Raw genomic sequence first — 14,888 nt, 5'->3', positions numbered from 1 at the left:
GTGAAGCTACTACCCGCGGCAACTGAGGAACTGTGTGTTAGCGGCGGCGGGTAGAACGAGATGCTGCTGTTAATGCTGGTGGCGGCGACTACCTTGCGGCTCTGCCCGCTGGCCAGAGCTCAGCCGCTGTGCCGGTGGGGCCGCCCTCCCGGGTCTGGGGTGCTGCCAGGGGTCGGGGAGGGGGCAGGCTCATCCCTGCGCGGAATCCAGGAAAGATGCTCCGCTCCCCAACCTTATTGAGGCTTCCCAGTTTACTCCCTGAGGAAGCGAACCTGATACCCACCCTTTCTCTCACCGCACCGCCTCCAGCTCATCACCAAGTCCTCCCGTTGCCACTTCAAGACTTTGGCCCAATTCCGATGCCTTCAAGCGACCTCCACCGCCATCACCCTAGGCTGTGCCCTCCTCTCCATCCTGGCAGCCAGAGGGGTTGTTTATAAACGAATCTGATCTCGTCACTCCCCTTCCCTGTGGCACCCGGAATAAAACCCAGTTTCCTCGCGCCGTATCTGGCGCAGGGTTCCTCAGCGGCGCTGCTGACATTTAGGGCCTGATCACTCTCTGGGGTGGGACCGTCCTGTACATTGTAGGATGTTGAGCAGCATCCTTGGCCTCCACCCACTCGACGCCAGTAGTACCTCCTTCCCCAGACTTGACCATCAATCACATGTCTCTAGACATTACCAAGGGTCCCCTAGGGATGTGACAACCACTGATGTGGCCCCTGCCCGCCCCTGAATCACTGCTCCCAGCCACCGGTCCTTTGAACTTGCCAAACTCGCGAAGAGGGGAGACTTGGTGCCTGCTTCTCCCTGTGCCTGGAACGCTTTGCTTCCAGATTTTCTCCATGACGTCTTCCTCATTATTCAGATGCTGACAAATAGTACACTTCCTCATCTAAAGACCCTCTCCTCCCTATAGCTGCTTTTTCCTATCAATCACTAAATTCTGTTACTCGTCACAAATTTTTTCTTGTCTGTTGCTGTCACTAGGCTATTAGCTCCATGAGGGTATAGAGTGTTTTCTGTTATTCACTGCTTGCCCGGAACATTTTTGGATCTCAGTAAACGTTAGATTAGTAAATACTGTACATGCGGTGCCGTGGGCACGGGACAGATGCTAAAGCCCAGTTCCCACCCTCAGGGAACTCCTGCCTGGAATGAGCTGTCACATTCAGCAGGGCCCTGTTTGCCGAAGAAATAGAGAATGCATTTCTGGTGCATGGCCTCATTTGATCTTTACAACGAGTTTCACAGCGAAGTGATTCCTTAACCTTATAGACATGAAAACAGACCCAGCGAAATTAACAATACACTTGCCTTTAATAAGGGAGTGGGGAGTAGGACTTTCCAGCAAGATTTACTAGCAGGATGTGTCTCAAAGTCTGCAAAGATTGGTTACATCCAATTCTCCCGCCCCCACCAGGTGCTTCTGACTCACATCCAAGATTGAGAACCTGCTGTAAACTGGAGCAACATTCTCCCAGCCACCAACACCTCCCCACCCCGCAGACAAAAAACAAAATCTGGCAGTAGGCACTCCTCATTTGACTAATCTGGGGTCTGCAAATGAGCCTTAATGAGCTCTCAGGAACCACATCTCCATTTTTGCATATACATATGTCTGTTTCTAGGAGGGTCCACTGTTTCATCAGATTTCCCAGGGGCTCCCATAACCCTAAAAGCTTCAAGAACAGGTACTGTACCATTAACCCAGAGGCAACCTGGTAGGAGTCATGCCGACTGTTTCATAAACATTGACAGATGTTTTCTTATCTCTTACCTCTAGTATTCGTACGGTGAGGACAGGAAAGGTGTTTCACATCAGAGAGCAAATTCAAGGGGTATGTGGCTCCACAGTTAACATTCATTCTTCACTTTTATCTAATCGCTGGATCAGAACTAATATTTCCTAGTATTTCTTGGGTGCCAGCGTTGTGTCCAGCATTGAACATTACTTCATCTAATCCTTACCATTGCCTTTTGAAATAGGCATTAACCTTTCGCATGTCACTAAAAAGCTAATTGAGAGAAGTCAAGTAGCCTGAACAAAGACAAGAGCTGCAGCTAGGTTTAGAACTCAGATCACCTGAGTTTTTATCCAGCATTCTATCCGATAGGACTTTTTAAATGCAGAGTGACACAGGAAGCAAACTTACTTTGTTTACATGACACAGTGCAGCAGGAAACTTCCTTTCACCTTCATGTGCCTAAAAGGCATGAAGAAAAAAATATTTTGTCAGCTCAAATGTTTTTCCTATTGACGTTGTGTTATTTCAGAAGTGGTGCCAGCATTGCTAAATAATCAAGTGACTGGTTTCTAACTTTTTTTTTTTGGCCTCTGGCCTCTCAAATAATAAGTAATCTGTAAATAAGTAACATATACACAGGGGGGATGTGATATGAATCATTATCCTGTGAGTCTTTTTAAACTTTTTATTTTGACATAATTATAGATTCACAGCACACTGCAAAACAGTGCCAAGATGTCCCAGGTCCCTCTCACCCAGCTTCCCCCATTGGTGACCTCTGACAGAACCAGAGGATAATATCAAAAGAGGAAAATGGGCTTCCCTGGTGGTACAGTGGTTAAGAATCTGCCTGCCAAGGCAGCCTGGTCCAGGAAGATCCCCCATGCAGTGGAGCAACAAGCCCATGCGTCACAACTACTGAGCCTGCGCTCTAGAGCCCACAAGCCACAGCTACTGAGCCCGCATGCCACAACTACTGAAGCCAGTGCACCTAGAGCCGGTGCTCCACAACAGGAAAAGCCACGGCAATGAGAAGCTCATGCACTGCAATGAAGAGTAGCCCCCGCTCACCACAACTAGAGAAAGCCTGCATGCAGGAACAAAGACCCAATGCAGCCAAAAATAAAATTAATTAATTATTTTTAAAAAAGAGGAAAATGGTATAGATGCCATCCACCTGCCTAATTCAGATTTCACCTTTACATTTTCAGTGTTGCACGTTAGAAAACTGTTTTCATCAGGCGTTTATTAGCATTGACAGGATTAAGATTTTGTGACTCTCTCTCTCTAGGACCACCTGTATTTTTCATCGGGGACAACTCGCTTGATGAAGCATCCTTGCAAGAAAAACATAGCCCTGTATCTAGGGTAAGATATCGCTACTTTAAAAAATTATTATTATTAAAACATTACATTTGCCCTCATTCTTCGATTCCACAAACATTAAAAGAGATGGTTCTGGGCTTCCCTGGTGGCGCAGTGGTTGAGAGTCTGCCTGCTAATGCACAGGACACGGGTTCGAGCCCTAGTCTGGGAGGATCCCACATGCCGTGGAGCAACTAGGCCCGTGAGCCACAACTACTGAGCCTGCGCGTCTGGAGCCTATGCTCCACAACAAGAGAGGCCACGATAGTGAGAGGCCCTCGCACCGCGATGAAGAGTGGCCCCCGCTTGCCGCAACTAGAGAAAGCCCTAGCGCGGAAACGAAGACCCAACATAGCAATCAATGAATCAATCAATCAATAAATAAATCTTTAAAAAAAAAAAAAAGAGACGGTTCTGTCTTGTGTTGCTAGATGCTGGCCTACAGGGAGTCCACAGTTGGGGTAGAGTTAGGGAAGGACAGGTGAAGAGACACACAAGTAACTAAAATAATTACGTGTAGCTCGTCACAGATGCTTGACATAAGGCAGTTATGAACGGTGCCATTCACAGTAGCAACAAAAACTTTATTTTTAAATATCTATTTATTTATTTTTTGGCTGCGTCAGGTCTTAGTTGTGGCACACAGGCTCTTCATTGTGGTGTGCGGGCTTCTCTCTAGTTGTGGCACGTGGGCTCTCAAGTTGTGGCACATGGGCTTAGTTTCCCCACAGCAGGTGGGATCTTAGTTCCCCAACCAGGGATCTAACCAGTGTCCCCTGCACTGCAAGACGGATTCTTAACCACTGGATCACCAAGGAAGTCCCAAAAACTTTAAAATACATAGGAATTAACTCAGTAACTCCTGTCTGCCTCAAACCATAAAACTCTTCTGGAGGGGGCAAGAGAAGGAGATCTGGATAAGGAAGCGATATACCATGTTCATGGATGGCCTTTTGCTTCTTAAAAGTTCCCTGCAGGGCTTCCCTGGTGGTGCAGTGGTTAAGAATCTGCCTGCCAGTGTAGGGGACACGGGTTCGAGCCCTGGTCTGGGAAGATCCCACATGCCACGGAGCAACTAAGCCCATGAGCCACAACTACTGAGCCTGCGCGTCTGGAGCCTGTGCTCCACAACGGGAGAGGCCACGACGGTGAGAGGCCCACGCACCGCGATGAAGAGTGGCCCCCACTCGCCGCAACTGGAGAAAGCCCTCGCACAAAAACGAAGACCCAACACAGCCAAAAATAAATATAAATAAATAAATAAATTTATATTAAAAAAAAAAAAGTTCCCTGCATAAGGGAACATACTGTTTCTTTTTTACATACACATTCCTGGTCTGAAAGCCTTTACTTTAACGGGATCAGAGTAAAATAAAGGACAAAACTGAAGTTCACCCTGAGCAAAACAAGCTGTCACTTAATGTATTTTTTTTTTGAAGGATATGCTTTTCTTTTCTTTTCTTTTTTAATTAATTAATTTATTTATTTTTGGCTGTGTTGGGTCTTCGTTTCTGTGCGAGGGCTTTCTCTAGTGGCGGCGAGTGGGGGCCACTCTTCATCGCGGTGCGCGGGCCTCTCACCGTCATGGCCTCTCCCGTTGCGGAGCACAGGCTCCAGACGCGCAGGCTCAGTAGTTGTGGCTCATGGGCTTAGTTGCTCCGTGGCATGTGGGATCTTCCCAGACCAGGGCTCGAACCCGTGTCCCCTGCATTGGCAGGCAGATTCTTAACCACTGCACCACCAGGGAAGCCCCTTAATGTACATTTTATGTAATTTTATTTTTGACATGGTCACACTTTTCAAATAATGTTATTTCAAGAAGTCAAATATCCAGGCTATAGAGGATTACTCACACAAAAATAAATAGATGATAGATAGATAGATACATACATACATAGAGGCAAAATGGTTCCTTGTTAAGAAAAGAATTTCATTTGAATAGAACATTTTTAGAATGCCTGCCGTTGTCTTTTTTCTTTTCTTGTGTGAAATTGTCCTAATTGAACCCTCTTGTTGTTTATTTCAGAAGACAAGTTTTTCTCACGAAGAATAGCTTTGAGAGTAGTCTCCTTCCATTTTCCATCCCTACGTCAATGCAGGTAGTTATTTTGCCGAACGATCTGAGGGATGCTTGAAATAAGTAATACTTAGGGTTAGATATAGTTCAGAAAACACCACGCTAGTCTGTTTTTGTTAGTTTGGGGGCTTATTTTACGATGTACCTCTTAAAAAAATTGAGAGCAATTTCTAAGCCAAAAGAAGGCTTGATTCTATTCTGCCCTTACTACCAAAACAGGTGCTTTTTTTTCCCCTGAAAAAGGAACCAGAATTCTTGCAAGAGCTCCTTGTAATTGGTTGTGTGATAGATTACATACACTGATTTCAGGGCCTCCCCAAATTGCCCTCAACCAAAACAGAAAAACCTGTACCCTCTCAGGAACTATCATGAGAAATTTGACAGTTAGTACCTATGCCCCAGAAGGTTCCGCCATCTGCTAAAATACCAGTTTCTCTCATAAGTGACACGTTTATCAGTTATGCTTATCATTCATCATCTATGCTGTAGCCTTTATCCTCAGAAGATTTTTTTTTAATATTTATTTATGTAGGCTGCGCTGGGTCTTAGTTGCAGCGCTTGGGATCTTCGTTGCGGCATGCGGATTTCTTAGTTGTGGCATGCAGGATCTAGTTCCCCGACCAGGGATCGAACCTGGGCCCCCTGCATTGGGAGCATGGAGTCTTAGCCAGTGGACCACCAGGGAAGTGCCTATGCTCAGAGAAGGTTTTGACACAGGAGAAGGAGATGGAGCGAATTTAGCTATCCTAGGGCACCAAACACCAATTTCGACCTCCCAGTTTTGCTTTCAGCTAATCCCCAGGATACATAGTTCCCAATATCTAGGACCCAAAGAACTCTTGCTGGAATGAACGTTCCATGGATGCGTGTCTAGAAGTACTGCTTTCTGAATCGATGTCCGAAGAGATGTACATACTGATATCGTATATGTCATTATTCTTAGGTTGGCATACCAGAAGTAACATCAGCACATTTTGCTGGTTCAGTATTGCTGTTAGTAGTGAATCGAAAAGTCTATGTTTATGATTATGAAGCCAATTCCTGGAATGCATCTACAGGTATGCATATTTTGTATTTTTTAATCTTGTTTGCATTTGGCCAACATCAGAGAAAAGGCTCAGAAGTACAGACGATGCCGCTACTTGGATGTCAGCCCCTGGACATTTTTTTAAAATATTTATTTATTTGGCTGCGTCAGGTCTTAGTTGCAGCACGCGGGATCTTTGTTGCCGCGTGTGGGATCTTCATTGAGGCGAGTGGGATCTTTAGTTGCTGGCATGCAGGATCTTTTAGTTGCGGCATGCGAACTCTTAGTTGCAGCATATGGGCTCTTAGTTGTGGCATGTGGAATCTAGTTCCCTGACCAGGGATCGAACCTGGGCCCCCTGCATTGGGAGCGTGGAGCCTTAGCCACTGGACCACCAGGGAAGTCCCAGCCCCTGGACATTACATTGTCTTTTTTTTTTTTTCTGCTGCACCAAGTGGCTTGCAGGATCTTAATTCCCCAAGCAGGGATTGAACCTGGGCCCCGGCAGTGAAAGCGTTGAGTCCTAACCACTGGACCACCAGGGAATTCCCTACGTTGTCCTTTAAAATTCAATAAAAATTGGCCTGAACCCCCACCCCACAGGGTGGGGGCTGAGTGTTTCCATCGAGGATCATGGTAAACCCAGCATGAATGGGCCGCAGAGAATGGATAACCCAAGTAAAGCTGGGCTGCCTGGGGGCCAGTCTTTTTGTTGTTGTTGTTGTTGTTTTAATATTCATTTATTTATTTGGCTGAGCCAGGTTTTAGTTTGACATTCGGGATCTTTTAGTTGCGGCACATGGACTCTTAGTTGCAATGTGGGATCTAGTTCTCTGACCAGGGATCGAACCCAGGCCCCCTGCATTGGGAGCGCAGAGTCTTAACTGCTGGACCACAAGGGAAGTCCCTGGGGGCCAGTCTTATAACCTGCTCATCAACTGGTCATATCCAACCCAAACATGCGTCTGCCTCCAAAACATCAGTTGACCTATTCTTTACAGATCTTCCCACCCACAACTACATTGCCTAAAATCCCTCCCTCCACGCCACCTTCCTCTCTCTTCCTCCAAAATTCACCCATGTTGGTGGGCTTTTCCTTCACGCCCCAATCCTCTCCCAGTTCAATTCTTTTCTCTCTCACAATTCAAGGCTCTTTTCCCTTTCTGGGGGGGAGGGGCATACAATTCACATACAATTCACCATTTTAACCATTTTAAAGTGTACAGTTCAATGGCATTTAGTACATTCACAATGTTGTGCAAAAGTCACCACTGTTGAGTACCAGAACATTTTCATCCCCCCAAAAAGAAACCCCGTCCTCATTCACAGTCACTCCCCCTCCCCCTCCCCCAGCCCCTGGCAACCACTCACCCACTCTCCATCTCTGTGGATTTGCCTGTTCTGGACGTTTCATATAAATGGAATCACACAACATGTGGCCTTTTTCGTCTGGGTTCTCTCACTGAGCATCACGTTTCTGAGGTTCATCCATGTCGTAGTGTGTATTAGGAGGTCATTCCTTCTTATGGCTGAGTAATACTCCATTGTAGGGATTGACCACTTCTGTGTCTCCATTCATCATCTGGTGGACATTGAGGTCGTTTCCCCCTTTTGGCCATGGTGAATAGTGCCGCTGTGAACATTTGTGTACAAGTTTTTGTGTGGACACGTTTTCAATTCTCTTGGGTAGATACCTAGGAGTGGAATTGCTGGGTCAGATGGAAACTCTATATTTAACTTATGAAGGAACCATCAGGGCTCCTTGTAACATAAGTCAGTCTACTCTCTGTTCTTCCTCTTCTCTCCATCAATTTGTTTAATAGCATCCCAACAGGTAACTCCCCATCCTCCTCCCCAGCCCTGCACCCACAATTCTACTTTGTCTCTATAAATGTGTCTCCTCTAGGGACCTCAAATGAGTGGGATCATACAGTATTGGGATCATACTTCACTGAGCATGATGTCCTCAAGGTTCATCCATGTTGTAACGTGTGTCAGAATTTCCTTCCTTTTCAGGACTTCCCTGATGGCGCAGTGGTTAAGAATCTGCCTGCCAATGCAGGGGACATGGGTTCAATCCCTTGTCCGGGAAGATCCCACATGCCGTGGAGCAACTAAGCCCATGTGCCACAACTACTGAGCCTGCGCTCTAGAGCCCGCAAGCCACAACTACTGAGCCCATGTGCCACAGCTACTGAAGCCCACGCACCTAGAGCCCGTGTTCTGCAACAAGAGAAGCCACTGCAATGAGAAGCCCACGCACCACAACGAAGAGTAGCCTCCGCTCGCCGCAACTAGAGAAAGCCCGCGCACAGCAACCAATGCAGCCAAAAATAAATAAAATAAGATAAATAAATTTATATATAAAAAAGCATTTCCTTCCTTTTTAACACTGAATAGTATTCTATTGTATGAATGGACCACATTTTCTTATCCATTCATCTATCAATGGACACTCGGCTGCTTCCGTGTTTTAGCTATTGTGAATAATGCCAGTTTGAACATGTGTATACAGATGTCTCCTTGAGTCCCTGCTTTTAATTTTTGGTGGGTGTGTACCCAGAAGTGGAATTGCTGGATCATATTTTCCATTTTGTGAGGAACCTCCACACTGTTTTCCACACTGCCTGAACCATTTTACATTCCCACCACCAGTGCACAAGGGTTCCAATTTTTTTACATTGTCACTGCAGCTTGTTTTCTGTTTCTGTCATAGTAGCCATCCTAATGGGTGTGGGACAGTATCTCACTGTGGTTTTGCTTTGCATTTCCCTAATGATTAGTGATGTTGAGCATCTTTTCATGTGCTTGTTGGCCACGTGTGTATTTTCTTTGGAGCTGAAGCTTCTCCTTTTAAAACAGAATCAAAGAATGCCTTGCTAAGAGAAGGGCACCCTTCCTGCAATTTTGGCAGAGTCCTAAACGAGTTTCTGCCAAACCAGTGGGGTTTTCGGTTTTTTTAAAATATATTTTCCCCCCCACACTGCATGGCTTGTGGGCTTTTTTTTTTTTTTTTAGTTTTATCTTTTCTCTCTCTCTCTTTCTTTTTTTTTTTTTTTTTTTTTTTTTTTAATTTTTATTTATTTATTTATGGCTGTGTTGGATCTTCGTTTCTGTGCGAGGGCTCTCTCCAGTTGTGGCAAGCGGGGGCCACTCTTCATCGCGGTGCGCGGGCCTCTCGCTATCGCGGCCTCTCTTGCTGCGGAGCACAGGCTCCAGACGCGCAGGCTCAGTAATTGTGGCTCACGGGCCCAGTCGCTCCGCGGCACGTGGGATCCTCCCAGACCAGGGCTCGAACCCGTGTCGCCTGCATTGGCAGGCAGATTCTCAACCACTGCGCCACCAGGGAAGCCCTCTCTCTTTCTTTAAAAATTTTATTTATTTATTATTTATTTTTGGTTGCATTGGGTCTTCATTGCTGCGCACGGGCTTTCTCTAGTTGCGGCGAGCGAGGGCTACTCTTCGTTGCAGTGCGTGGGCTTCTCATTGCGGTGGCTTCTCTTGTTGCGGAGGACAGGCTCTAGAGCGCAGGCTCAGTAGTTGTGGCGCACGGGCTTAGTTGCTCTGCGGCAGGTGGGATCTTCCTGAACCAGGGATCGAACCCGTGTCCCCTGCATTGTCAGGCAGATTCCTAACCACTGCACCACCAAGGAAGACCCCAAACCAGTGGTTCTTAACCAGGGACAATTCTGCCCCTCACCGGCCAGATGACACTTGGCAATGTCTGGAGACATTTTTGGTTGTCAAGACTAGAGGAGAGGGACTTCCCTGGTGGTCCAGTGGGTAAGACTCCAAGCTCCCAATGCAGGGGGCCCAGGTTCGATCCCTGGTTGGGGAACTAGAGCCCACACGCATGCCACAACTAAAAGAGTTCACATGCTGCAACTAAGAGTTTGCATGCCACAACTAAGATTCCCTCATGCCGCAACTAAGACCTGGCACAGCCTAAATAAATAAATTCTATTTGGAAAAAAAAAAAAAGACTCCGTGCTTTCACTGCAGGGGCCATGGGTTCAATCCCTGGTCAGGAACTAAGATCCTACATGCCATAAATAAAAAAAAATTTTTTTTAATTAAAAAAAAAAAAAAGGATGCTTTGTGATCTAAAGCTTAAGAAAACCTTAAAAAAAAAAAAAAGACTGGAGTAGAGTTCCACTGGTTAAATGAATCACTATATAACTAATTTAATAAGTTAAATAAGTCAGTAGAAGCAGGGGTGCTGCAAAACATCCTACAGGGCCCAGGAGCCCCTTCAATTGAGAACAATCTGGCCCCAGATGTCAGTGTGGAGGGTGAGAAGCCCTGCTCTAACCTTCTCTCTGAACATTCAGGGAACTCAGAGAGCATTTCAATTCCCTTTTCCTTTCAGGTGTAGAACACCCTGTTTCACATATTTCTGGTGACAACTGTTGTTACAGTGGAAATTCCTTTTGCATGGTGAGTACCATGTGTTGTATCTCATTTTTTACTCTGCTGTGAGCTAATTATGAATGGAAATAAAGACAGTGTAGGGACTTCCCTGGCGGTCCAGGGGTTAGGACTCCATGCTTCCACTGCAGCGGGCACGGGTTTGATCCCTGGTCAGGGAACTAAGATCCCGCATGCCATGCGGCGCAGCAAAAAAAAAAAAAAAAAAAGTGTAAGCCTTGAGGGCTGGGATAGTGATGGACTCAGGACTCAGGCCATGCTATCTCCCAGGGTTCAGAAGAGGACTGAGAGCCCGTGGGAGGTCTCTGGGGCTCCTCAGATCATGTGGCTGACACACTGTGAATATATCCATCTGTCTTCTTTTTTTAAAACCTGTTACTTTGAAATCATTATAGATGTACAGGAAGTTGAAAAAATAATACAGAGTCCCATGTATCCCTCACCCAGTTTCCCCCAGTGGTTACATCTTACATAACTATAGTGATACAAACAGGAAATTGACATGGATACAACTGCCTAAAGTCAGAGAACCGCTATTGCCATGAAAACACTGAACTGTTTCGTGGCCCCAAAACTCTCCATACCTCTGTGCCCTGCCCTAACCCCTGGCAACCACTAACGTGTTCTCCATCTCTCTAATTTTATCATCTCAAGAATGTTGTATAAATGGGATCATTCAATATGAAACCTTTGGGGACTAGCTTTTCTCAGCAAAATTCTCAGGAGACTCATCCGATTTGTCGCATATATGTCTAGTCTGTTCTTTTCCACAGTGGTGGGTGTACCAGAATTGGATTGTTTCCACTTTTTGGCTGGTGCAAATAAAGCCACTATAAATGTTCATGTACAGGTTTTTGTGTGGGCATAAGTTTTCATTTCTCTGGGATAAATGCCCAGGCATGTAATCACTGGCATCTGTCCTCCCTGCTTTTTAAATTGAGATGTAACTGACACACCACACTGTGTAAATTTAAGGTGTACAATGTGTCGATTTGCTACATTTACATGTTGCAGTATGATTACCATCCTGTCATGTCACAAAATTGTCATTGCTTTTCTGTTGTGGAAACAAGATCTAGTTTCTTAGGAACTTTGAAGTTTCTAATACAGTATTGCTGTCTGTGATCACTATGCTGTGCATTAGACCTCCAGAACTGATTTCTTTGTTTAAAGAACATCTCCCCAGCCACCCCACACCCCACCTTCTATCTCCTTTTAAAGAGACTGTTTTATGTATGTGTTCTTCCAGGATATCAGTAACTCCGTTTTTGCTTATTTGCATGGAGATCAGATATCTCAGGCCAATATCTATTTCTCAAATACCCGGGGATACAGATTTCAGAAGTATGCCCAGGAAAGACAGGTATGTTCAATTTGGTAAGAAAATGAACAAACAAACAGAAAGATGTATCCTGTGGGATAGGAGTAACTAGCTGTCCGTGGCGAGCAAGGACTTTTCTCTCTCGAAGAGTCCAGCTGGATGGGAGGGTAGGGAAGAATTTCAGGTCAGAGCAGCTGGCTAGGGAGATTAGGAAGTTAGGAAAGGAGACAGCACTGTTCATGGAAAAAGCTGGTGCCATAGTAAAGGCTGCACATGGATTACAACATCAGGTACCACCAGCATCCCCATTTTACAGATGAGAGAACTGGACTAGGTTGAACATGTGTCCCCCCAAAATTCATGTCCACCCCGAAACCTCAGAATGTCACCTTCCTTGGAAATAGGATTTTTGTAGATGTAATTAGTTAAGATGAGGTTATCCTGGATTAGGGCTTAGTAAACTTAATTGCTACCCAAAGACCATACCTACAAATACCATCATTTTGGGGGTGCTATGGTCTGAATGTTTGTGTCCCCCCGAAATTCATATGTTGAAATCCTAATGCCTGATGTGATGTATTAGGAGATGGGGGCCTTTGGGAGGTGCTTAGGTCATGAGGGTGGAGCCCTTATGAATGAGATTAGTGCCCTTATAAAGGAGGGCACTGTTATAAGTCTCCCAGTCTATGGTATTTTGTTATAGCAGTCCTAACAGACTAAGACATGGGGTTAGGGTTTCAACCTATGAATTGGGGGAGGACACTGTATATAATAGAAATACTCCCCACCCCGACACACACACACACAACCAAATAACAGAGGCTTAAATAAGATGGTGGTCTTTCTCTCTTACCTGAAAGGTGTCTGGAGGGAGCCAGCTGGGTTGCCATGGCAATCTGTCCCACCGTCCCTAGGTTGGGGTCCTTGGCCTCATGCTCCAACTTGCCTGCTGGTGGGCACTTTGCTGACCAGCCAAAGATCAGGAATGAGGAACCTAGGCAGGAGTGAGGGACCTAGGCAGGCACCTCACAGTGTGGGTCACACCACTTCCTCTATCAGCCCAGGCAAAGCCGACTTCATTCAAAGTTCTGCCCTACATGCTACGTTTTTACAGAGGGGAAATAGATCACAATATTGTTAAAAAAAAAAAAAAAAAGACTTTCCTTCCTTTTAGCTTACTGGATAATCTAGAGTTAAATTTAGAATTAAGCACACGTTTATGACTTACTTATATTTTGTTTGTTTCGTAGGCAGAACTAGTCGGGTCCTTGGGCGGGATCTTCTACTTTTACTCCCTCTCACAGGTTGGGCTGCTTCTCATTGACCAACGGAAGGTAAGTACATTTTGGACTGGGAAGAACCACGTCAGTGACCCTTACCCCAAGCCAGGTTTTTGTCAAAACTCACACACTTAGATTTTCATATCTGAAATCCATCTAGCTTTTCATTCACCTGTCCATCCACGTATCCATCCACTCACTCATTGACCCACCTACTCATCCATCCACATATCCATCCATCAATCTATCCATTCTTCCATTTATCTATTTATCCACCCACCCACCCATCCTTCCATCTACCTACCTACTCATCCATCCATCCATCCATCCGTCCATTAACCTACTTATTCATTAATCCATCCATCCATCCATCCACCAACCCACCTACTCACCCATCTACTCATCCATCCACCCATCCATCCATCTATTCATCCTTCCATTTATCTATTTATCCATCCACCTATCTACCCACCTACTCATCCATCCATTAACCTGCTTATCCCTCCATCCATCCATCCATCCATCCATCCACCCATCCACACATCCATTCATTCATCCATCCACTCTCCCATTCATCCATCTACTCAACCATCCATCCACCCAGCTACCTATTCATCCATGTACCCTTCCACCCACCCACACACCCACCATCCCTCTCTCCCTCCATTCATTAGCTCATTCAGGCGTGCACTCAGCAATATTTAAGTAGGGTCTAGGAGGTGCTGGGCACTAAGGGACAAAATACAAGGTGTGGTGCATGTGTCACCAGTGGCACCCAAGACCATTTTAAATGCCTCATGTCAACCCTTTTGTTAACAATTATTTTCATGTGGATTCAGAAAATCAGGACGTGAAAACCGTGACTTTACAGGTATCATTTAGGATGAGACTAAGTTAAGAAGAGGAAACAGTCCATGCAAAGTGCATTTGAAGAAAAAATATTAAGTCAGGCAAAGATTAAAGTACAGTCAGTACCCTTGTGTTGCAAAATTTGTAAGCAAGGTGTGCCACTCTGAAGTTTGGGGGAGACCCACAATCAGGAAGCTCCCAGAGGCTGGGCTGCTTACCTGGCGGCTGAAAGCCCCGCCCTCTAATCACACGGTGGGCCCAGCCCCCCCACCCAGAGTCCCCTCATGAGCACGCACTGCCAGGGCGCCTGGTGAATGAGACACTCCCAGACTCTGGAAATCCCAAGAATGTAGAGGTGGCTGAGGAGTCCGGCTCTGGTTACAACCTGTGCATGGTTTCCCAGGCCTGACCACAGGCAGTCACAAGGCTTTACCTGGAGGGCATGGGGGCAGAGGCTGGGGGAGCTGCCCTCCCCACTCCACACCTGGGGCACGATGCACCAGCAGGCTCTGAAGGCGTTGCGGTCAAGGACTCTTGCCTCTGGTCAGGCAGGCTCTGCGCATCTCTGCATTCCCAGCCCAGGCTTGGTCTTCAGACCTCTGACTCCTGAGGGAGGGAGGAGGGGGAAGCCTGGAGCCACTTCCCGGCTCTCTGACTCTGTACTTTTCCGTTCCTGGCCCTTCCACCTCCCGAGGCCGAGGCCCTGGCTCTGGGTGTTTTTTTTTTTTTTTTGCTTGTTTGTTTGTTTTTGTTTTTTTGGCCACACCATGCGGCATGCGAGACCTTAGTTC

At 46.1% G+C, this 14,888-nt stretch overlaps 1 protein-coding gene across 1 annotated transcript in view; it reads left to right on the top strand.

Annotated features, from left to right (window-relative positions):
* The first annotated feature begins 24 nt into the window (after window positions 1-24).
* The window catches only part of CATSPERD (cation channel sperm associated auxiliary subunit delta), a 43,988-nt gene continuing 29,124 nt past the window's right edge, over window positions 25-14,888 (top strand). The window contains exons 1-8 of the mRNA XM_036847868.1: window positions 25-134; window positions 1,789-1,843; window positions 3,042-3,118; window positions 5,142-5,214; window positions 6,136-6,250; window positions 10,589-10,656; window positions 11,897-12,010; window positions 13,219-13,302. Coding sequence (XP_036703763.1) covers window positions 61-134; window positions 1,789-1,843; window positions 3,042-3,118; window positions 5,142-5,214; window positions 6,136-6,250; window positions 10,589-10,656; window positions 11,897-12,010; window positions 13,219-13,302 — 660 coding nt within the window. The 5' untranslated portion in view covers window positions 25-60. The remainder of the gene's footprint in view (window positions 135-1,788; window positions 1,844-3,041; window positions 3,119-5,141; window positions 5,215-6,135; window positions 6,251-10,588; window positions 10,657-11,896; window positions 12,011-13,218; window positions 13,303-14,888) is intronic.

Source organism: Balaenoptera musculus, chromosome 3, assembly GCF_009873245.2.
Source record: "Balaenoptera musculus isolate JJ_BM4_2016_0621 chromosome 3, mBalMus1.pri.v3, whole genome shotgun sequence".
Taxonomy (NCBI): domain Eukaryota; kingdom Metazoa; phylum Chordata; class Mammalia; order Artiodactyla; family Balaenopteridae; genus Balaenoptera; species Balaenoptera musculus.
Note: the sequence above shows the minus strand (reverse complement) of the source record. Positions and strands in the feature narration are given on the sequence as shown.